Here is a 22121-nt window from a genome sequence, read left to right as displayed (position 1 = left end):
AATCACTTCCCTTTATTTGAATTATAGAGACAGACTTTTAAGAAGTTAATTTTGGGAGGATGACATCAACACACATTTGAGAAGCCGAGTATTAGGTGGCAATGTAAGAGCGAACCCATCATGGGCAGCAGAGAAGCGGGGGACTGGCCTAGATGGCCTTCGGACCCACGTAAAATGAACCGCACTGGGACGGTGTCTATACGCATGTCCTTCCCTGACAACTCCGGGGCTACGGAATCCCGTGAGCATCCCATCTCCATGGATACCCCGGGGTCAGAGGAAGGCCGAACAGCCATCCCAAAACTCAGTTTCTCATTCAAGCCCTCACTGTGTTTTCCATGGCCCAGCCAGGGACAGAAGACTGCTCTGGATGTCTTGAGATCTTTAATTTTGCATTCATAGTGTGATGAGGCATCAGGCGGCAGCTGTCTGGCAATTCTGGAAAACCAGACTGACTTACTCTACCAGGAGCATCCATGTGGGTTGTCCAAATCATAAAATACATCCAAGTAAAGAAGCCAAATTGATATCTACGAGGACAAGAAGGAATGTGAAGGAAAATGAAACATCGTGAGCTCATTTGTGCCTAATTCGAGCCAAGTGTTTTCTGTGCACTTAAAAAATTTTAATTTCACAACCTTTTAAAGTAGTTAACATCGCCCCATGGATGCGAGCCGCTCCGCACGCATGCTCTGAGCGGTTGGCCTATGTCAGGCACTTAATACCCGAGTTATCGCACTTACCCCATAAGATAACCCTATGAGGAAGCAACTGTCATCGCTCCCATTTTGCAGATGAGGAAATGGTGGCAGAGAGAGTGACAGTCACGTGTTTCGTGCTAGTGAGTGGAGAAGCTGCTCTGATTCGGAAGTCTGTTACTTAACCGTCTTGCCATGTCTAGAAACACTCCTGATTCTCAAAAAGAGCTGAACCTCCCTCCTGGAAAAGGCAGAAGCTGACCGCCCTGCAATTTATGGACTCCTCAGCCCAAGGATGTGGGCTTCAGAACAGTTTCACACAATGGCAGCACTTGAAGGAAAAGGGGTTCGGCCGACCACTGGCCTAAGTACTGTGCCTGAAGAAATCTGTTAACGGTGGTTGGCACGTGGGAATCACACAGTTTTCTTCCCTTCCCAAGGTCTTAACTAGGGGCCTGTATCTGAGGATCTAGGACAGACAGACAGACGTTACAGCAAGGCAGACCGAAATCAAAAGCAGCAAGAATTTTCTAACCAAGCCGCCTACAGGAATGCACTCTGCAACCATGAGCCAGAACACGTCTGGGTGGTGAATCTGGAAAGAAAATTCTGGGATAAGATGACATTTCAGGATCAGATAACATTTTAATGTGTTTTTTTTTTTTTAGCTGAAAATCAGATCCTGTGATTTTTAAAAGAAGAAAGAATATGTATTTTGAAAGACAAAAAGGAGGAGAAGCAGCCGGTGATGCCCTCCTAGTCACGTGTTAAACTCTCTACGCTGCCTGGCAATATGACTGTCACAGTGGATATTAATAAACACCTGTTGGATCAATGAAATAAAACCCAGGGCTACCAACCACAGTAGATGAAGGAGTATTCTATACTAGTAGACAGGTGTACTAGCTGGTTAGTGTGTGTTTTTTAAATAAATGTAAGTTGGGTGTAAAATAATCAGAAGACAGTGGTGCCCCTCGACTCGGGGACATTTCCACTATCTGTGGAAATGAAAACACTATAACTCTTGTGTTTTCAACAGGAAATGGCCGTGTGGATGAGTGAAGATACTTTCTATCTGCAGGAGAGAGCCCTGGTGATCATCACCAGGGTACTGAGCTTTGCATCCAGGAAAGCCAAAGGATTCGTAAGTCACAGAATGCTATGAGGCCACCTGCTTCCGAAAACTACATTTCTGTATTTCATTACTAAAGCCACATCCTATTTACATCTGGTCCTGCAAGTTGCTTTTTGCACTGAACAGTATGTCCTAAAGATATTTGCATAGATTTATTTCATTCTTTTAACCACAGCATATACTCCATAATTTTAATATAGTCTACTTAACTGTTCTTCAGCTGATGGGCATTTCAAATGAATATTTTGGTATATTTTGGGGTTTTTTTCTACTGCCAGCAATACAAAAATGATCATGTTTGTACAAGTATGTGAGTATGTGCTTAGAAATGTTCAGAAAGATAACAGATGAAAACGTATGAACGACGGAAGTTTAGTAATGCACTATCATCTTCTAGTTTGCCTTCCTGCAATTATTAGCGTGGCCATTGCCTTACGCCTTCACAAACACTGAGCTATTATTGGACCTTTTCGTTGTTTCCTTTCAGATGGAGAAGAAACATTTATTTAATAACTGCCAATATTTACGGAGGTTTTCTATATTTTGAATGACATCATCGCTTGCCTTTTAGATATTTATGAACATGTCTCATTCTACGAATCCTTGTATACTCAGCCTCTTTCAGTCCCAGTTGTAAGGTTCATTGACCCCTGCACACAGCGCACGCCTCAACTGTGAAAGCATTAATGTGTAAATTCACATGCGCAGCAGAAGGCTCTCATACTTTGTCAAGGGTTCCTGGCTATCACTGAGATTTTTTTTGACAAGCCAAGCGGGGGATGATCCAGCTCTCTGTTCTGCAATGTTTGCTAACAGCCAGCAGGGGGAAGCACACCAGCATTTTCCAGACTAGGGAAACCAAGAGCTTATCACAGTCATGGAAGCACAAAACAATGCCAAGTTAACTTTCTCTTTAAATTATGTCTTCTAAAGATGGTCGAGTCAGTGAAATTAATGGGGGTGGGAAGATATATACATTTTAAAAATCAAAAGTATTATTGATCAATTCAAAGCTAAGCTTCCCACAGGCCAGGTCTTTAAATCTCTATGACCCATAATTAATGAAGATGTGTCCTGCCTTTCTCTAACTGAACGTGACTCCATTCTCACTGGATAAAGACTTTCCTTCATTAATCTCCCTAGCCTAGGTCTTTCAGTCTCAGGGGCTCTGTCCTATGGAACGATCTTGACTATCATTCATATTACATTGGAAAAAAAATTTCGAAGTGATATTTCTCTCACGTGACCCACATGTCCATCAGGCTGAAGAAACCGCTTCACTCGGAGAATGTTTGTCCCTTCCGTTAAATGATTCTAGAGGTCTGAAGCAGACGTTTAATGTCAACTCCGCGTAGCAACGAATCTTCTCTTTTGTTTTCCGTTAGACAAGGGTGGACACTCCATGTCTGGGGGCCCTGGCAGCAGAACTCTCTCTTTTATGTTCCCATACTGACCCGTCAATCACACAGCAAGCATCCTTCGGAATGTATCACCTCCTCTGCATTGCAAAGTGCCAGCATGGTAAGAGTCACCTTCTTTTCTAAATGTTACTAAGGGTCTGTAACTAAGATCAGAACAAAACCCAGTAAAAACAGAAAGCAGAAGAACAATAAGAGAATAGCAAGGGAGCCAAAAGCAGGTTCTTTGAGAAAGTTAATGTGGGTGGGATTAGAGAGAAGATACCAATCACCAATATCAGGAATGAGAGAGAGGAGATCGCGAGAAATTTTACGGGTATTAAAAGAATAATAAGGGATATATGCAGATGATGTATTACAGGATTGTACATTTGAAACTTATAGAATGTTATTAACCAATGTCACCCCAGTAATTTAAAAATTAATAATTAATAATAATTTTAATAATTTAAAAATATTGATTATCTAGATGCAAAAAAAGAACTTTGATCTATATCTCATACATATACATAAGCTAATTCAAAACAGACCATATGGCTAAATGTAAGACCTAAAACTATGAAGCTAGAAAACACCTTTGTACCTTGGATTAGGCAAAGAGTTCTCAAATACAACACCAAAAGCGTGACTCATAAATGAAAAAAAAAAGATACATTAAGTATTTCTACTCTTTGAAAGACACTGCTAAAAGAATAAATAACCCACAGACTGGAGGAAATATTTGCAAGCTACATATCTGATAAAAAGACTTGTACCCGGAATTTAAAAAGAACACTCAAAACCCAGCAAGAAAACAGACAACCATGTTAGAACGTGATAGTAGTTTTGAATAGTCACTTCACCAGAGGCACAGATGGCAAAGAAGGACATCAAAAGATGTTCAACATATAGTTGTAAAAGCCATGTAAATTACAACTGCAACGAGGCATCACTACTCACCCATTAGAATGTCTAAAATTGAAAAGACTGACCATCCCATGTGCTACGAGAGATTCAAAGGAACTAGCAGCCTCACGTATTGCTAGAGGAACAGAGAAATGGTTCGAAGACTTGGGAAAATCATCTGCAGTACCCTAAAAAGTTCAACACACATCTACCATACGATCCAGTTATTCTACAATTTAGTATTTGCCTAAGAGAAATTAAGACAAATACTGATAAAAAGACTTGCACATGCACGTGGAGAGCACCTTAATTTGTAACAGCCCCACGCCGGAAGCAAACCAAATGTCCATCAGCAGGAGAGTGGGTAGACAGATGACGGTGCACGCGTACAACGGAATAGTATTCATCCATAAAGAAGAGAGAACTGCTCATACATGCAACGGCATGGATGCGTCACAAATCATTTCGCAGAGCAAAATATGCCAAACAACAGAAGAGTACGTCCTCTAAGACTTCCCTTACATAAAATCAGAAAATGCAAGCTTAACAGAAAGCAGGTCAGTCAGTGGCTGCCTTGAGATCAAGGGATAGGGACAGGGAGCAGGTGTGAGGGGTTACGAAGGGACGTGAGGAAACTTTTGGAGACGATGAAACGTTTTGTTTTACTGTGGTGATGTTTTCACGAATGTATACATAGATGAAAACTTAGCGAATTTAGACTTTCAATATGTTGTCTGTCATTTACACCTCTCTAAAGCTGTCGACAAACAAACAACTCATTTAAAACCTACCTTCTCTGGAACTAAAGATACCTGCCCCTGAAGCTTTCGTCGAGAGTGCCTGGCCCACCTGCCACACCGCAACCCTGGCCCTCAGCAAAACACCTGCCAGCCTGCCCCTCCGCCAACACGGTCCCACGCAGCAGCAGCTTTTCTAGTGCCCTGACCAATTCATTTGATGCTTGAATGTGTTTGACATCTGGTCAACCTGTTAAAATGATCTATATTCGTCATTCATACTTCACGGAGGCCTCTTAGCCACTTACTGAACTCTGGGTCAGTGCTCTCGTAATAGTTTATGTCACTGAACTACCACAGAGCATTAAATATTTAGAAATCTTCAGCTCTCCAGAATTGGGCAGGAAGAGGAAATTAGAAATAGTAATGTCATAGAAGGAACTGGTGAACACATAAAAAATTTTATCTCTTTTCTTTAATACAGAGGAACTTATGAAAAATGAAACTACAAGGCATGATAAGTCTGGTGATTCCTACCTCCTGTATCCTTTCTCCAAAGTCGAATTCCTACCCAACCTCTTGAAACAAGACAAAGTCAACATTGCTGAGGTAACTTAGTCCCTGCTTAACCGTGTGGCTTTCGTTTCATGGGTATTATTACTCTGAGTGACAACTTCTTTCAACAAAATTTATGTTTTAATAATTTTTCCATTTTTTTTAATTCAATGAACAAAGAACAAATGATACGTAGAGCATTGGCTTTCTGCTTTTTATCTCTAATAATAAGAATTGTGCCTATTATTCCTGAATATAGCGATTTATGTTATTTTATTTAATTCTCACAGAATACAAACAAGGCAGGTGTTTCTTAGTTAAGCTTTTTGTTTGGCTAATGAGTCGTTAGAGACGAGGAACTTCTGATTTTTTTTAGCAAAATTCATGGAGTCACCAATTAACAAACTTTCAGTACTAGCGTGATTTAAGTTTTGTTTTTATATTAAAAAAAACTATTAAAATTTTTTAAAGTTTAAGTGATAAACCTCAGTATCGAGGAGTTTTTACTTTGACCCAACTCTCTCTATAGCTCTGTATACTCTCTCACCTTCTTCAAAGCACACGGGCTTATCCGGATGCGTGAGAGGTCACTCGGCACTGAAACCCAGGTCAGGGTGTCCCACAGATGGCCTTCTAGCTACACCCACTGAAAAGACCGCTCAGCAAACACCTTCGGGCCAGCTCGTCTCTCGAGTCGGGAGGGCCTTATGGTTCCTCCTAAAACTACAAATGTAAAGCAATGCCCTTCTCTCCGGCGGCTGAGGCAGACAGAACTGTGGGAGGCTGAGGGGCTGCAGGACTGAACCATCTCACATAATTCGGTCAAAACTCCTGCAGAGCTATCTCCGACATGCACACCGACATGCATGAGGGTGCGTCTTTCATAATCAAGCGTTATTCTTAATCCGCCTCCTCTCAGAAATCACAAGGCTGGCTGGCTATCAAGTTATCCATTCACATGAAGAAACCAGGCCTCTGTATAGGCTTGCCAGAAAATCCTTCTACATCCTTCCTTCCTCCACTCCAGTATCCTGGAAGTGAAATCCTGAGTACCACAGGTGGGCTCGCGGGCCTGGGACGGGGGCCTTCTCCGAGTGGTTCGTGAGGCTCGCCGTTGCCACTTCCAGGCTGGGGTCCTCTCTTATCCGAATTTAATGTCTGTCAGATTTAGAATTCTCTGGATTTGGGAAGAGGGCAGGCGCCTGGGTCCCTGTGTTCATGACCCGTTATTTAGTTCCTAGCTGTGAGACCAATGCAGGCCCAGTGCTGGCAGGGTGTTCTGGCACAGGAGCTGGAAAACTCTGAGGCGGGGACTTTCAGAGGCAGACTGCAACCAAGGGGTGAGGCAACCTCAGGTTTGTCGTAAGAGACCAAGGAAGCCAAAACCCGAAGGACGCAAATGGGAGGAGAAGCAGCGAGAGTTTTAGCCAAGAGAGCTAGAAGCAAAATGCCATTAAATGGGTGGATTAGACTAGAGCGGGGGTGACAGTTCACACACTAAGGGACTCTTCTTCTGTACAGTGACCAGTTATGAGGAGACATTGTCTTCTAAAGGAGCCACAAAGGGCCATGAAAGTGTCACAGACTAACCCTCCCCCACCCCCCGACCAAAACAAAAAAATTCGCACCAAATAAATTAGTAATCTCACTCATGGGAATTTATAAAAAGGAAATAATTCAAAATAAGATGGCCATAAGAAGAGGTTCTGCACAGATGTAGGATTTTTTAAGAAAAACTGAAAAATAAATGTCAACTTGTGGAATATCAAGTTAACGGTATATTGTGCAGCCATCACAATGAGTAGCATCAAGAACACGTAACCTCATGTTATACTAGCAAGAGATAGGAAGAGTTCAAGGTACCCTCCAGAGAACCCAGCCTATGTGGCTGGTATGTTTCTGAAGAGTTACGTGTAGGTCACGTGTTACAAAGCGAGGCCTGCCGTTCACTTACTCTGCCGTCATGCCTGTACCTTCACGTGACAGAACTTCAAACACTAAGCTCTCAGCTTCACTAGGAGCTGCTTTCCTACAACGTTGACATAGACACTGAAATAAAACATCTTGTCGAATAAACAAACACTCGAAAGAGAATGTCCTCCTTCCGATGGTTTTTAAAGTTCAGCGTCTTATATAATTAAATCTGGCTTTCTTAAAATAAGGCAAACTATGGCATTCAGTTCATGTCACCAAGCCTTAGTGATCCCCCCTAACTTTCATCCATAGCCACCTAAGGATACCATCCCTCGCCCCTCTGCCCAGGCTTGGGGAGCCTGGCGGCTGCCCACCTCCACTCAGACCTTAGTCTGCCCAGAAAGGGTCTGGCTCCCTCTCTTTAAAGGGCTGCAGGAGAAGGGGTTGTTTGAACTTAGCTCTGACTGTTTGAGTTGAGTCCCGGATACGTGGGCCTTCTTTCTCTCCCTGCTTCTTGATCCCTCTCTGGGAAAGAGAAAAGTCCGTGCCCTAGAATCACCCCCTTGCTCCTCTGAGTCTTCTCCAGATCATGCTTGCTCCTGATCTGAGCAAAATCATTTCCAAAGCTGAAGATGTTTATGATACTCCCTAATATCTGAAGGGCAGAGTTGGGGTAAAGTCCATATTTGACAGTTCCTCTTAATTTTAGTAGCACGGTTTTCCACTTTGCCCCCAGAGCTGACTTACTCAGACGGAAAGGTTTTAATTGCTTTAAAAATCAGATGAAACACACACACAGGATTTCGTTTGAATTACAGTCATCTTAATACCAAATTATAATGTTTAACGTTTTTAAATAGAGGAGAAGGCCCACAACAGCAAAAGCGCTTGGAGTCCATGACAATCACATGGTCCTGCACGGCCCTGGAGTGTCCCCGAGATGTCTCAAGTTAGCCGTCTTTCCTAGGCTGATGTGGGTGAGGCCCAAGGTCATGGCTCTCTCTTCTGGTTTCAGAGCGTAGGACAAATCTTACTGCCGTCCTTGCTGACGGACTTTGTGTGGAGTCTCTTGATGAAACTCTCTGCATCGGACAGTACAATTGCATTTGAGGCGGCCATCCTACTGAAACTGACTCTGGAATACCACGCCCCCAAGGTCACCATGGTAAGAGGCGCGACAATGAGCAGGGGTGCCCGGAGCTTCTTTTCTACAGCGCTGTTCTTGCCTTTGCTCTCTGCCTACTTCTTTCCATATTTATTCCTTGACATTGCACCATTACGCCGCTTTAATCGAATGAGGCTTTTTTGGGGGGTGAAATATTTCAAGCGCACAGACAAGTTCAGAAAATAGTATAGTGAACATTACCCACCGATCATGCCAAATCCTATTTTGCCATATTTCCTTCAAATTTGTGAAAGAAATACAGCAACAAGAGAACAGTTCAGCAATAATTGAAATCACCCGTGTGACCGGTAAGACAGTTCGCCAGGCCCCTCAGCTCGCTGGAGCGCTGGCTGCCTAGTTCATGGGGCCCATGCTAAATGAAATGGAGGGCTTCGTCTTCAAAACATAGGGGGAAAGTTCCACGAAAGGTACAAACATATGAAATTTTTTTTGTTTCCACTACAGTATCGCATTCTCTTCTCTTCTCTTCTCTCTTCCCCAACACCCCCCATCATGAGGCTTTTATTTCCTATTTAATGTCTAAGTAAAAAAAAACATGAAAATTTTAAATAATTAGCTTGAATTTTACCATCCATCTTTATATTGTGTAATATCAGTTATAGATGTAAATATAGAAGCACTTAACTTAAGAAAATACTGCAATTCACGCTCGCCCAGGGACATGCTTTTCACTCCTATCGGAAGAGCAGGAACGCTCCAAGGAACTGACCCCACTGATCTTATTTCTCGTCTCGCCATTGACACATTCTAGCGACACTCCCTACCCTCAGCTTCTCAATGAGTAGGCAAAAGACTGAAAGGAAAAGGGTTATGGGTCCCCCATCTTTCTCTTCCCCTCTGTGTCATCCTTTTCACCTTAGGCGATTGTCCTAGACTTGCTGTGATTTCCCACTAAATCCCTTCCTACATGTCACGGGTCCTCTAGAATTCTGTGGCCTTCAGGTGTCACACGCATGCTCCCTTGTGCCACGGGACTTCACTTACAAAACACAAGAAGATAAGATGACTAAAACTATCAAGATGGCAACGGTAGACCTTTAAGCAAAGCGGGTCACGTGCGCGTGAACCAGCCCTGACGGTGCTGAGCGGGCGGAAGCCCAGCTCCCCCTCCTGATGTGGCAGTGTTAAGAGACAGAGGATGAATCGAGAGCTCGTTACTCGGGAGGGACACTTCTAGAACTCCCAATGCTGCCGCAGACACGAGGGAGCATCCCAAAGGGAACCGAGGGGGCCGCGGGAGGGTGACAGTCCTCTTCTTGACAAAATAAAGTTCTCTCAAGCACTGAGAAACGGAGGTGACATAGAGCCATCCCTCGTCCCTGGAGAGGAAGAGAAGCCAAACAGAAAAGCAGATGTGCAGAACTAGCCGACGCTGCAGTAAAATCATTAAACGCAGAAGAAAAAACTCACCAAAAATGGGGTTCAGCAACTTAGCGCCACCCCCAGCCCCCAGGGGCAATTGAACTACCGAATACAGTGGACCCTGCCTTTAGAGGAGTGAGATTCTAAAATCAGTTATAATGAGAAATTCTGTAGGACTAAAATTATCCCTGGAAATGGCCCAAATGTCACAGATAGTGTGTGGCCTGATTATCTCTATAGAAAGCTAACATAGCACATCTTTCCTTGAGGGTGAAAGGAGATCTCCCTTTCCATCACTGAGCAGATGGCGGCGTAGCTGGCTTGTCTGGGGGGCAGGTTGCATTTAGAGGAGGAGCAGGAGGAGGAGGAGGAGGAAAAGTTCTAAACTCAATGGTTAAGAGGTTCGTGGAGAAGAATAATGGTCTGACGTCTTCCTCTTCACATTCACCTGGAAGCACAGGTGGCAGGGGGGACATCCCGCACTGCTCGACACCTCGCTTTTTTCCTTTTGTTTGCAGTAGAGGGGTGTGCACGGATACCTGGACACTATATGACTCAGTAACAACGGAACATAAATGTACGTCGGCCAACTTTTCAGCGTATGGTTTCTGAGGAGTATTTTCAAAATAAGAAGTGGGGTGATCTGGGTAGATTAAATCTGATGTTGAATTCTTCAAAAAAATTAAAAATGGATATACCTTTTGACCCAGCGATTGCACTTCTGGGTATTTATCCGAAGAAAACCAAAACAATAATTCGTAAAGATCTATGCACGCCAATATTCATGGCAGTACAATTTACAATAGCCAAGATATAGAAGCAACCTAAGTGCCCATCAACAGATGACTGGATGAAAAAATTATGGTTCAATATACAATGGAATATTACTCAGCCATTAAAAAAAATGCAATCCTACCATTTGCAATGAATGACATGGATGGATCTAAAGGTTACTATACTGAATGAAACAAGACAGAGAAAGATAAACACCATAGATTTCACTTATATGTGGTATCTAAGGAACAAAAAGAACAAACTAATAAAAAAACAGACTCACAAATATAGTGGACAATTTGGTGATGGACAGAGGGGAGGGGAGTTGGGAGGCTGGGAGAATGGGGTGAAGGGTTAAAGAAGTACAAATTAGTAGTTGACATTTGGTCACGGGGATGGGAGGCATGGCAGAGGGAATGCAGTCAGCATTAATACGATGGCTAAGTGAAGGGCCGGGGAGAGAGGGAGCAATTGGGGGTCGTTTGTAACATTACGATGTCTACCCAATGTACTGTATACATGAAACTAATTTAAATAAATAAATTTCGTTTTTAAAAATCTGATGCTGAATATACAACCATTGGTTTGAGACAAATTCCAGATCCATCTACAAGTCTCCTTGTTCAAAAATGAACAAAAAAAAAAAGGGAAAAAGAAAACGAACATGGGGCCTGTAACTATGAATTCATAAGATCGTGATTCAGCGTTCACTGCCCCGGGCCATTTCTCGACACTTAGTTCCTCGCCTCACCATGTAGACTCGAGTCTTCTTTAGCTGTCCGATTTTCTGCATAGATAGCTTCATTGTTATTTTGCTCCATTATTTTGACTTTCTTCTTCAAGCATTTGAATTATACATATGATTTCTATATTGAGCTTGTATATGTTACCTTATAAAGTCTATCTGCCCAAAATAAAAGTTTTTTTTTTTAAAAAAGGGGTATTTTCCACTATCAATAAATGCACAGGTTTATTCCTCATCCAAATACATATTCTGCATTGTGTAGATTATTCACACACATAAATAATCTTTCCGTTAGTACTTATTTGTGTGTTAACCACTGCCTTGGTCATTTTGATAAAGACTGAATTCTTAAGTCCAAGAAATGCCTTGGTGTAGAGGTGACCATGGAACAGGAGACTCTCGTGAACCTGTGAATTTACTTTTCCAGGTGTCTAAGATTGTGGATGCCATTTATAAGCAGTTGTGCCAAAATTCTTCTCACATTATGAAGCATGCCATGTTGCACGTCATCACCCTGTTGACACACGCATCACCTAAGAAGGTCATCTTTCAGCTAATGGACTACCCAGTCCCAGCCGACGAGTAAGGCCCAGTCCCCACCCCTTCTGCAAGGGTTTGCTCACAGAGTCCAGAGTCAGACAGGCCTGGATATGTCAGGTCTGATTTCTTTTTTTCTGAAAAATATCTATTTCTGGATGTAGGATGACTGCAAGGCTTAAATAAGATCGTATGTGTTACTCACTTCCTCGTACAATACCTGGCACACAGTAGACCATCAAGAAATGTCGCTATTATTTATCTGAGACTTTAAACTGTGTTCTGCATATATATATCCCATAGGAGCAAACCTCAAAGTGAAAATGAGTTTTTTCCCCCGACAAGTGATACAATTCATAGTGGTTTTTTTTCTCATTTATGAAAGATAGATGTAAAATAGTCCCACCCGCCAAAAAAATAATGAAACATTAGAAATTCCCAGATATAATTAGGAGTCTCCTATCCCTTGACTGTTTATGCAAAATTCATGACCCAAGATTACCAGAAATATTTAAGACGAACGCCAGTGTGAGCGTATGAGAGCGTGGCTCTGACAGGCACGTTAGAAGAGATTAGTAAATGACATCTACTCGTCACTCTAGTTTGTACATTGGAAAGGAAGGTGTGACTTCTCTACTATTACTAGAGAAAAAGGCAGGAAGTGACATGGAATAGATCCAGGCTTCGGAAACAAACGACCCTGAACTCCATCCCAGTTACGCTAGTTTCATAAACTCCTTGGTCTTCGATCTTCTCTTCTGTGAAATTAGGGACGTTCTTTTTGGCTCTAAAGCTGTTCCATGGACTGAATGAGTGCATGTCTGTGAAAGGGCATCAGAATCAACAAAATGCTCAGCCAAACTGTGACGGACTTCCTTTTTCCGACTGAAAGATCGTACTTATTTAGGAGGCTTCATTTCACGACGTGTTTCACGACTCAGAAAATCCCTGGAAACTAAAAAATGTTCATAAGACTCAGTGTTTTCTCATTCAGGAACTAAATGAGAAAACCATATGTAAAATATTAACAGACTTCAAGCGTTCTGTTGAGGAGAGTATACCCACATGGATATAAGATGACAGTTCCAATGAATCTAGTATAAGCTATACCGAGGAGGTACCCAAAGCAAGATAATTAAGTTGGGTGAGCTTCATTAAAATAGTCCCTGGTAGGCCTTGTGCATTAGTAGTAGATAAAGAATGAAGTAGGAAAGAGGACTTGGAGTTAAGCTAAATCAAAAAAAAAAAAAAACAGAAAAGAGGACGCGATCGGCCGGAGGTATGAGCAAGAGATCAGGGAAGGAGCAGGGCAAGTGACGTTGGATGTGCGTGTGGTCTTAAGCCTGCTTCTAAGGGGCAGGAGCAGTTGAGTAAGGAGTAATGTCCATCTTTGGGGAGACCAGCCCCCCATATTAGGAACCTAAATATGGAGAGACTGAGCGATGGGGTTCGGAACCCAGCATGGATCGACAAGGTATCAGGGATACACCTGCACAGAGGTGCATAGCGGTTGATGAGTGATGGCAAGAATAATCTCGAAGAGTGGCCAGGTGTGCACGGAAAGGTGCTGGGGGCCTGGACGTCCTATCGCATCAGGGTCACTCATTTGGTAAATGGCTCACTCCTCCGAGCCATGAATTTTAATTTTTTAACTTTAAATTTAATTGTCTAGTTTTTAAACTTGTGTAGTTTTTTTTTTTACCTATCCTTTTTTTTTTCAGTCAGTGTATTTATTTACATATCAATTTGTATTTCCATCCCAGTTTTTTAAATATTCTGCTACATCTGGGCAGACAAGGTCACGAAGAGGGAGGAACAGAGTATGGGATGCAGAAAGCCGATCAGTTCTTGATATTGAACTGAACAGACATTTAAACAGCAGTCAGAAATGAACGGGTGGACTTGCAGGCTGTATTTTTATTATTGAAATTCTTCCTCTGTTTTCAAGAATAAGAGATGCGATGGGATCATTTGGGAACAGGAATATTAGCTTGTTTTGGACTTGTCTGCAGGGTCTTTTTGGCTATAGAGAGCTGTAAGACCAAGGCAGGGTCCCGATTCGAGTCACAGTATTAAGTCAGAGATGAAACACTTATGATTCTGACTTGGGGGGCGGGGTTTGCAGCACTTTGATAATGATGTGGCACGCGGCCGGTTCTGAGTCAAAAGTGGCCCCTCAAGTGCTGAAGACAATCCTGTTGATACTGAAAGGGAAGCCTGGGGAAATGGAAGACTACGTAATAGAGAGAAGACGCCTCTCTATCGATTCCACGAACATGATGCCCGTGGCGGTAAGTAACGCGAGCGTTCCTCTCCCCTGGTGGCGTCTTCCTGACCCGGAAACCTCTACCTACCTTCGCACCCAGTCCTGCTCCGGTTCATTCATTCACCCAGCACGTATTTATCGAATCCTACTCTGTGCCTCTCCCTGTTCGTGACGCTTACGTGCTGGTGAGAGGTACAGACACCGAACCGAAAAATACGCCGTGTGTCAGATGACAGGAAGCTTCGAGGAGATGCACAGTGCCAGTGCTACCGGGAGGGTTCTGGTGAGCTGGTCGGGGCGGGCCTGTCTGCCGAGCTCATGTCTAATCAGAGACCTGAGTGAGCTGAGGAAGTGGCCCTTGTAGATATCCGACCAGCGGATCTAGACAGAGAGAAGGGACAGAAACGCTGTGGTGATGGGAGCTCACCCCGTATGCCACTAGGGAACAAAAGGAGGGCGAAAAATCTGGGGAGAATTGAGCAAGGGAGGCGGTGCAGGAGGTGGTATCGGAGACGCAGCCACCTGCTAGATCGTATGTGTATAGACCTGCGAAGGCCTAATCTCACTTGTATCCGTTGCTATACATCTCCCGAGGACCAAAACCACCACTCCGGGTAGTAAATTCGAGACTTACAGAGATGTCATAGAAAAAAGCGGACACTGCCCCGCCAGTGTGAGGTGGGGAGACGTGCTTCTCTGAGGTGGGCATTCCGGTGGTCAGCGGGCTGAGTGATGTATTAGTGGCCTGACCCACGTCTCCTCGACATCTCACTGCCCTGGGCTGTCCAAGCACAGGGAGGGTCTGGTTATCGCTAGGCCTGGTCTTCGCCGCCGCAGATGAAGGGGACCTTGAGAAGCAGCTCACTCCCCGCTGATTTGGCAGAAGGGGCACTGCTCCGAGGGCTTGGGGAGCCCAGTACCACAGAATGCTTGGCACGTTCCTGAGTCAAAGTGGACTGGGTAGCTGTTACTGAAAGAATACGTGTTCATATCTCTGGCTCCTTCAAGGAGGTCAGGGTGCGGGACGGTGGCAGAGTCCTGCCCCTGCCCCCTCACAGAGGCTGACTGGGTTCAGAGGAAGAGCCTTCCGCCCCTGACGCCTTTTCTTCTCGCTTGCAGGCATCCCAAGCCCTGTGCACCTTGCTGCCCGTTGCTTCTTACAAGAAGGCGGTGGCCGAGTTCTTCCCTGAGCTCTTGATGGCTCTCATGCTTCAGCTCTTTTATAGCAGCCACATGAGTATGGTGGTAAACGACGGTCTTTTGTAAGCGAGTAGTGGTTATTTCAGATTGAATAAGAGATAAGCTCCTGGCTGTCAACTATTTCTACCCTTTGGGTTCTCGTAGAAGCCTTTACAATCTCTTGTGCAGGGTATTCGTTTATTAGCTTCACTCTGCTCTGGAGGGTAAAATGCCTTCGGCAGAGCGACCATCCTGAGTGCCCAGAAGTTAGCGAGGACCATCCTCGAGTGCATGTGCAGGATACGAGGAACCACGCCCGCAGAACGCGGTTGGTTCCCACGGTGGTGGCAGGCCAGCGAGTGGCGGGTGCAGGGAGCAGAGACCCAGAGCGGCCGCGTCCTAGCTTTGCCACGTGCTCACCTGCAGCGACCGCTCCGGGCAGGTGTACGAGCGAGATAAAGTAACGCGCACGATGTGCTTTATGATTAGCGGGCTCATGATGCTCGCAGTCACTCTGTCCACGTCGGGTGAGGCTCAGCTCTCCCGGGTGACCCGAGACAGCACGGTTAGCTTCGCTGTTCTCCAGGAAAACCTGGCCCCAGCCGTCTGCTATGTGCCGTCCTCTGGCATAGACTCCTAAGGCAGGCAGAACTCAGGAACCGTCAGTCCGGGTGATAGTTAATCCACTCTCTGGCTTTCAAGCGGGCATATGTTAAGTCATCCGAGTAAATGAGAACAGATCCTATTTATTTAAAGCATCCAAGGAAATCAATAGACACCTTGAGCGAGTTATCACATCGTTTACCGACTTTCGCTAATAAGCCGTTAAGCTAATAAACGAATACGCTGCTCTGGGATGCATCCTGGATGGCATATGCCACTATCTCACTTGAGGCCCACGGACTTCCCATGCACTGGCCGTCAGGGGAGGGGAGGAGCATTTAGCAAGCAGTCGGTCGCCTGTCAGACATTCCCTTTCCCCAGACCGCCATCCTGCCCAAGATTTCCCAAAGGAAGAGGCGGGTCCCCTGCACTTAGCTATGCGAAGGCCACCGTCGGGACCCGCGGTGACTCTGCTCTTCTCCGGGGCCTTAGCTACGCTCGGGACGCCCTGCAAGTGCTGCTGAATTGCTCTGGGCTGCAAGAGGTGGAAGTCGCCCTGAAGAAAAGGAATTGCTGGAACCAGTTTTCCCACGAGCTGTTTCACCACCATGGGGTCTACCTTGTGGCCAAGTAAGAGCGGGGGCTGCAGGGGGCCCCGGCGCTGTCCCGCCTTCCCTGCCGTACTTCGGCTGAGCCACGGGGGCGCCCAGTCGATGTCCTCCAGCGTCTGAATCTCCCCTAGTGATCTCAATCGCCATTTGATTTCCACTCCCCTTATTGCGAGGAGCTTACACGTTGGGGTAGTTCTCTCTTTCCCTGCCCTCTTACCTGATGATCCAGACCCACGGTGGCCTCCCTCCGCGGGATGGGCTTCTCTCTCAGACACGACGACTAGAGGTCATCTGCTTCTCCCTTCCTCTGTCGCTCATGGATGCCCGCGCTGCAGGCATCAGACGGTTGTGCGTGTCCTCCCTCCCACCCTCCGCCCCTTGAAGAAGGGTTCGATAAAACCTATGCTCGATGAGACAAATAAATTTAGGAACGTATAATGAAAGAGGACTTTTTTCTTGTACTAGAAAGCTATTTTTCCCTCTAGATAGCCCGTTAGTAAATAGCAAGCTTCTCATTACGGGGATCAGAGTTTCTGGTCGAAAATCAAGATACGTCCCCTTGACAACATAACGGACCGTCCGATGATGTGACTGACCCAGAAAAGACATTCCAAATGGTCTCTGGGCGCCTGGTGCTTTTCAAGTAGATTCTCATCTGCACACAGATTTCGGGAATGCAGCGGGTTTTGTAAGAGTAGTTTGCCTGCAGAAGGTCACTACTTCAGAGTCCCTCGATCCTCGGTAACTCTGGGTCTTCGTACTCAAAGTGAGGGCGACAGACCAGCAGCGACAGCAACACCTGGCGGTGAAAACTATGGAATCTCATGGCCCACTCCGGACCTTCTGAATCAGAATCTGCATTTTAGCAGGATGGCCGGCTGAGCCGTACTCCCGTTAAAGTGTGAGAGGCACTCGTTTAGAATGCCAACCTCGAGTTTTCAAATGGATTCTCTGTCCCATCATCCTTCCCAACCCCGCCACTACTGATTGGATCCAGGCCACTGTGTCAGCACAACTGTGAGCCTGGCCACCACCCAAGTGGGTGACGGAAAACAGCTTAGTGAGTCGGGGCTCACTGCCTCTTCTCCAGGGCGGCCCCAAACTCTCTTCTTTATATCATTCAAAGAAAGGACCGGACTCAAAACCACAGAGGTGACCTGAGTGGCCATCTTGAACTGCCAAGATGCTGGTTTTACACGCTTTCTTTTCTCTGCCTTGGGCCTGGCATTGGTGGCAGCTTGTGGTAACCCAGGGCGTTCTCTTCTGTGGTGCAGGATGGGAGACGGGAAAGAGCACCGACGTCGACGAAAGAGATGCTGTCAGTGACCCAGTGAGCCGGGTATCTCTGCTTCCCCAGAGTCCGTGCAGAATTTTCCCTGGGCTGCAGTTTGCCTTGGATCAGGGAGCGTTAGAGAAATCTTTCTTGTTGTCGGAGTGGTACAGGATATAAGGACAAGAACTGTCTCTTTCCTACCATGAGCCTTTGTTGATGCAGGAAGTGGCTTTATTCTGTTTGCTAATCTCTTCTCCTCTACAGAACCCTTGGCGACTATAACTTTCCACAGTTCCCCGAGACCTTGCACTATCTCTACAAGCTCTCGGTGGAAGGTCCGAAAAGGTCCGAGGACAGTGTCATCACCGTGATTTTCCTCACTGAAGTGAGTTTTATTGGAAGACTGTGAACAACTGAGTCCTCACTCCCTTTCTTCACCCACATGTAAATCAAGACCTCTGTCTCCCTCTCCCAATACTGATTTTTCCACAAGTTCGGACAATAACAGATGTCTGCATTTGAGGGGGTGGAGATAGATCTGGATTTGGAGACAGTCATCCCTTCAGCCTACTCTAGGAGTTGGCTTTTATTATTTCCTTGGGGGTGTGAATTTGCACAAACATTAATTATTTTTGTAGTACCAGTTCACATATCTCTATATGCTCGTTAAAGTATATCGAGAGAGAGAGATAGATGCCAGCCAGGAAATGTAGAAAGAATGCCAGAAGTAGAAAATCACCATTTTGCAAGTCCCGATATAATAACTGCATGAAGAAAAAAAATCATCAAGGAATTTTAAAATCATTATGCAAAAGGTTTTGGGAGCCAACAGAATACTCACGCGGCACCAAATCATCACCCCACATATCAATTACTAATTATAAAATGAAAATATGCCTGTCCCATTTGCTGTGTGGTGATGTGAGTACAGAAATCTAGTAGGAACGCAGGTATTTCAAGTCTTAGTGGGACTTGTGTCCCAGTTTTACTGAAAATGTCTCAATTTTTACAACCGAAGCAAAAATTGCGCGTTGGCCTTTACTCTGTTTACATATACATCAGCTATTTTCTTTCAGCTTCTGAATAACTTCTTCAAGGACCCACTCCCAGAAGAATTTTTAGTTCTCTTCAGAAACTGGGTGAATGACTCCAATCCTACCGTTAGCAAACTGAGCCTTCAGAAAATCGCCAGCATGGCACCAGTGATCAACCAGGTACGTGTGTGGGTGGTTTGCATCTGCCCACACCATCGAGGTCACCATCTGAGCTTGAATATTGCTCAATGCCCTTGCTGGTGTTTTGTTGATAGGGAAGCTGGGTTGAATGGGAGGAATGTGTTAAGTCAATTTAGTGGCTTTATCACCTCGTTTACATTTTTCCCAGAAAATCACGCATTGTACCCAGGATTTATCAGTACCTCCACACGGACACCCCTTCCAGCCTAACCCCCACACTCCCAGGTTAATTTCCCCTCCACCGTACGCACGTGCGTGCACACGAATTACTATCTCAGAGCACTCGCTCAAACTTTTCCTTCCACTTACAACACGTTAATAACTGCGGTCAGAGAAGAGTAAAAGATAGCAAAACAAATAGGAAATGATAAGTTTTGAGTATGTATTACTATTGCTTTCTTCTAAATTTATAAAAATTAATGTCTATTTAATGATCAACTTACAAAATTTTGGACAATTGACTCTTGCGAGCAAACTCTAGCACTCACTGGACGCTGCCCAAACTCACGGGGGGCTGTACACCAAATGCTAGCTCAGGTTTCCTTCTAGTTCCAAATTCCCACCATTTTCCTCCTTTTACGTGTAGATAGATAATGTCTCCAGCTTTTTGCTAGCCATCCTGGATTCCTTCCTTTCCAAAGACAAGACTGTCGTAATCCGAGCTCTGCTCACCCTTCGAAGACTTCTGGGAAAACTGGACAAGGTGACCTACTCCTCTCTGTGCATCAGAATTGCTTCCAGCTACTGCCCCCTGATGGATCACGTGAGTTACACAGCTAGAGGTGTGAGATCATTAGGTTTTAGAGTTCAGCGGAAGCCCCAGCTGAGGCGATGACCTCACATCCCAGAATAAGTCAAGAGAAGATAGTCATTTTGTGCAGAGCCACCATTTACTCTCTAGAGCTAACAAGATTAGTCGGGTAATCATTGTCTCTTTTGTTTTCTTAACTACACTATGAAAGCTTAGAAAAGTCTACCCATAAGAAAGAGAATGGAAGAATAGCCTCTGTCCTTGGATGAAAGAGGAATTGTAGCTTAGTGGCTGTGCACTGGTTAGCCCTGGATCTGGTTTCATGATTCCAAAACCCTGTTCTGCCTCTTATGAGCTGTGAAATCTTGAGCAGGTGATTCAGGCTCTCCGTGCTACAGTCTCCTTCCTGTAAAACAGAGAGCGTGGCAGGTGTCTTGTGGGGATTAGAGATGGCATGTGTAATGCCCCAAAGGTGTTTATTGTCATACAAAACTTGAATATCTCATCAGAAAGTTGCACATTCTAAAAATTCTCATTTTGTATGGTAAATGTATTTTGGATGCTAGTAATAAGTTTTAATAAGCAAGAACACTGGTGTGCCATGGGGAATCTATTTTTAAAGACTTCTATAATGAGTTGTTTGTGAACCAGAGAATTATTTCATAGTAAATTATCTTACCAAAATTTATGTTATTAATTATTCAGATTTCACTGAAGAAGAGAGCAATATTTTAAATTACAGAAAGAAGGAATTTAGTGGCAAAATTATTTTTATAAGGACATAATGATAATAATAGTGGCTATATTTTTTGAGCATTTATTATGTACCAGGCACTAATCCTAAGAGATTTACACGCACTGACTTATATAATTCTCTTAACAACTCGATCACTATCATCCGGGTTACATATAAGGAAACTGAAGAGAAGTGAATTTTCGGCCCATTTCACACAGCTAATAAGTATTTGGAATGTCTATGTGAAAATGTCTATTATTTTAAAAATGAAATCATTGGGGGAAAAAGGTAAACTAAATAATCAAAACAAACCAGATGTAAAGAAACAAAATTAAAGAGAACAGAAAGTTATCAAATAGCAATTTACCCTAAGTCTTTCCTCGGAAGTAGAGTATTTGAAAAATATTTGGGTATCAATGAACCTGTTAACTACGTTTCTCCATATTAAAAGGGAAAGAAAATAATGTGCCCAAACTTATTCAACCTATGGAGAACTAAACTGGAATTTCGACAGGTACGGGGGCACAACAAAGTGCTTCCCACAGGTCTGTGCGGCCTTTTGGTGGTTAGCGTGTCATGTCTACCTGTAGCCTAAGGATACGAACGGGCAGCCCACAGATGAATGCAATCTGCAGGTGTGCTAAGTTCAGCCCTCAAACAATAAAGTTTGACATTTTCAAACTGGGAGATTGTTCACAGAAATCTGAATTGGGAGTGAAACACCAGCAGGTCTGGGAATACGGGAGCCCACAAATGCACTTGGCCATGGTCTGTGGGGGCTGGATGTCCTGCTCGAGAGAGGCCAGGGCTGTCCTCTGTCCTGCCTTCCATCACCTCCCTACTCTCTTCAGATGCCACCTGCTTTGTTCATTTACATCGTGGTTCAACCCCTGCGACATATAATTTAATTATCACTGCTTGAGGTTTGGGCTTTGATTTTTGTAATTACCTCTGGGAAGGAACATACGAAGCCATGTTAGCCATTTGTCTTTTGTTGGGAATATATCTGACATATTCCTGAGAGGTTTAAAACAAATGAAATCATAAACATTTCTTAAAAAGTGGAAGTAATGTTATCTTTTCAAAAATTAAACCTCTTCCTCTGATTCGCAATTTTTCTCTTCTAGAATTTTTATAATCCAAGCACCTTCCCATTTGGCATAAGCAAGCCCTGGGGTATCAGGTTCTATGCCAGTACGCCAAGAGCTCCCACTGGTCTCACTGGCATCTCTGCAAAGGCCTCCAGCATTTGAATACAATGCTGTTACTTTGAGTATCTTTCTAGAAATCATCGCTGAGTTATACGGATGATTGCAGTTTCTATTTTTAAGACATTATTAAATACTGTCTTCCTAAATTTAAGAAACTTACTTTTCACGTTTTTTTTAATGTAATATGAATTTTGGTAACCAAAATTTATTTTAAAATCAAACAAAAAACTGACTATTTAGACCCAAGACGAATATAAATCATTCTGAAAATAAATTATAATAATTTCATATAGGTACATATATAGTATAT

The 22121-nt window shown here is 44.1% G+C and overlaps 1 protein-coding gene across 1 annotated transcript in view; it reads left to right on the top strand.

Annotated features, from left to right (window-relative positions):
• MROH9 (maestro heat like repeat family member 9) overlaps window positions 1-22121 on the top strand; it is a 35113-nt gene that overhangs the window by 5641 nt on the left and 7351 nt on the right. Inside the window, exons 5-15 of the mRNA XM_039881117.1 lie at window positions 1738-1842; window positions 3219-3354; window positions 5433-5482; window positions 8358-8507; window positions 11837-11991; window positions 14072-14237; window positions 15332-15474; window positions 16487-16624; window positions 18143-18263; window positions 18955-19092; window positions 19700-19876. Of these exons, the coding sequence (XP_039737051.1) occupies window positions 1738-1842; window positions 3219-3354; window positions 5433-5482; window positions 8358-8507; window positions 11837-11991; window positions 14072-14237; window positions 15332-15474; window positions 16487-16624; window positions 18143-18263; window positions 18955-19092; window positions 19700-19876 (1479 nt within the window). The remainder of the gene's footprint in view (window positions 1-1737; window positions 1843-3218; window positions 3355-5432; window positions 5483-8357; window positions 8508-11836; window positions 11992-14071; window positions 14238-15331; window positions 15475-16486; window positions 16625-18142; window positions 18264-18954; window positions 19093-19699; window positions 19877-22121) is intronic.

Source organism: Pteropus medius, unplaced genomic scaffold (assembly GCF_902729225.1).
Source record: "Pteropus medius unplaced genomic scaffold, Ma_sr-lr_union100, whole genome shotgun sequence".
Lineage (NCBI taxonomy): Eukaryota > Metazoa > Chordata > Mammalia > Chiroptera > Pteropodidae > Pteropus > Pteropus medius.
This window is presented reverse-complemented; position numbering and strand designations above follow the sequence as displayed.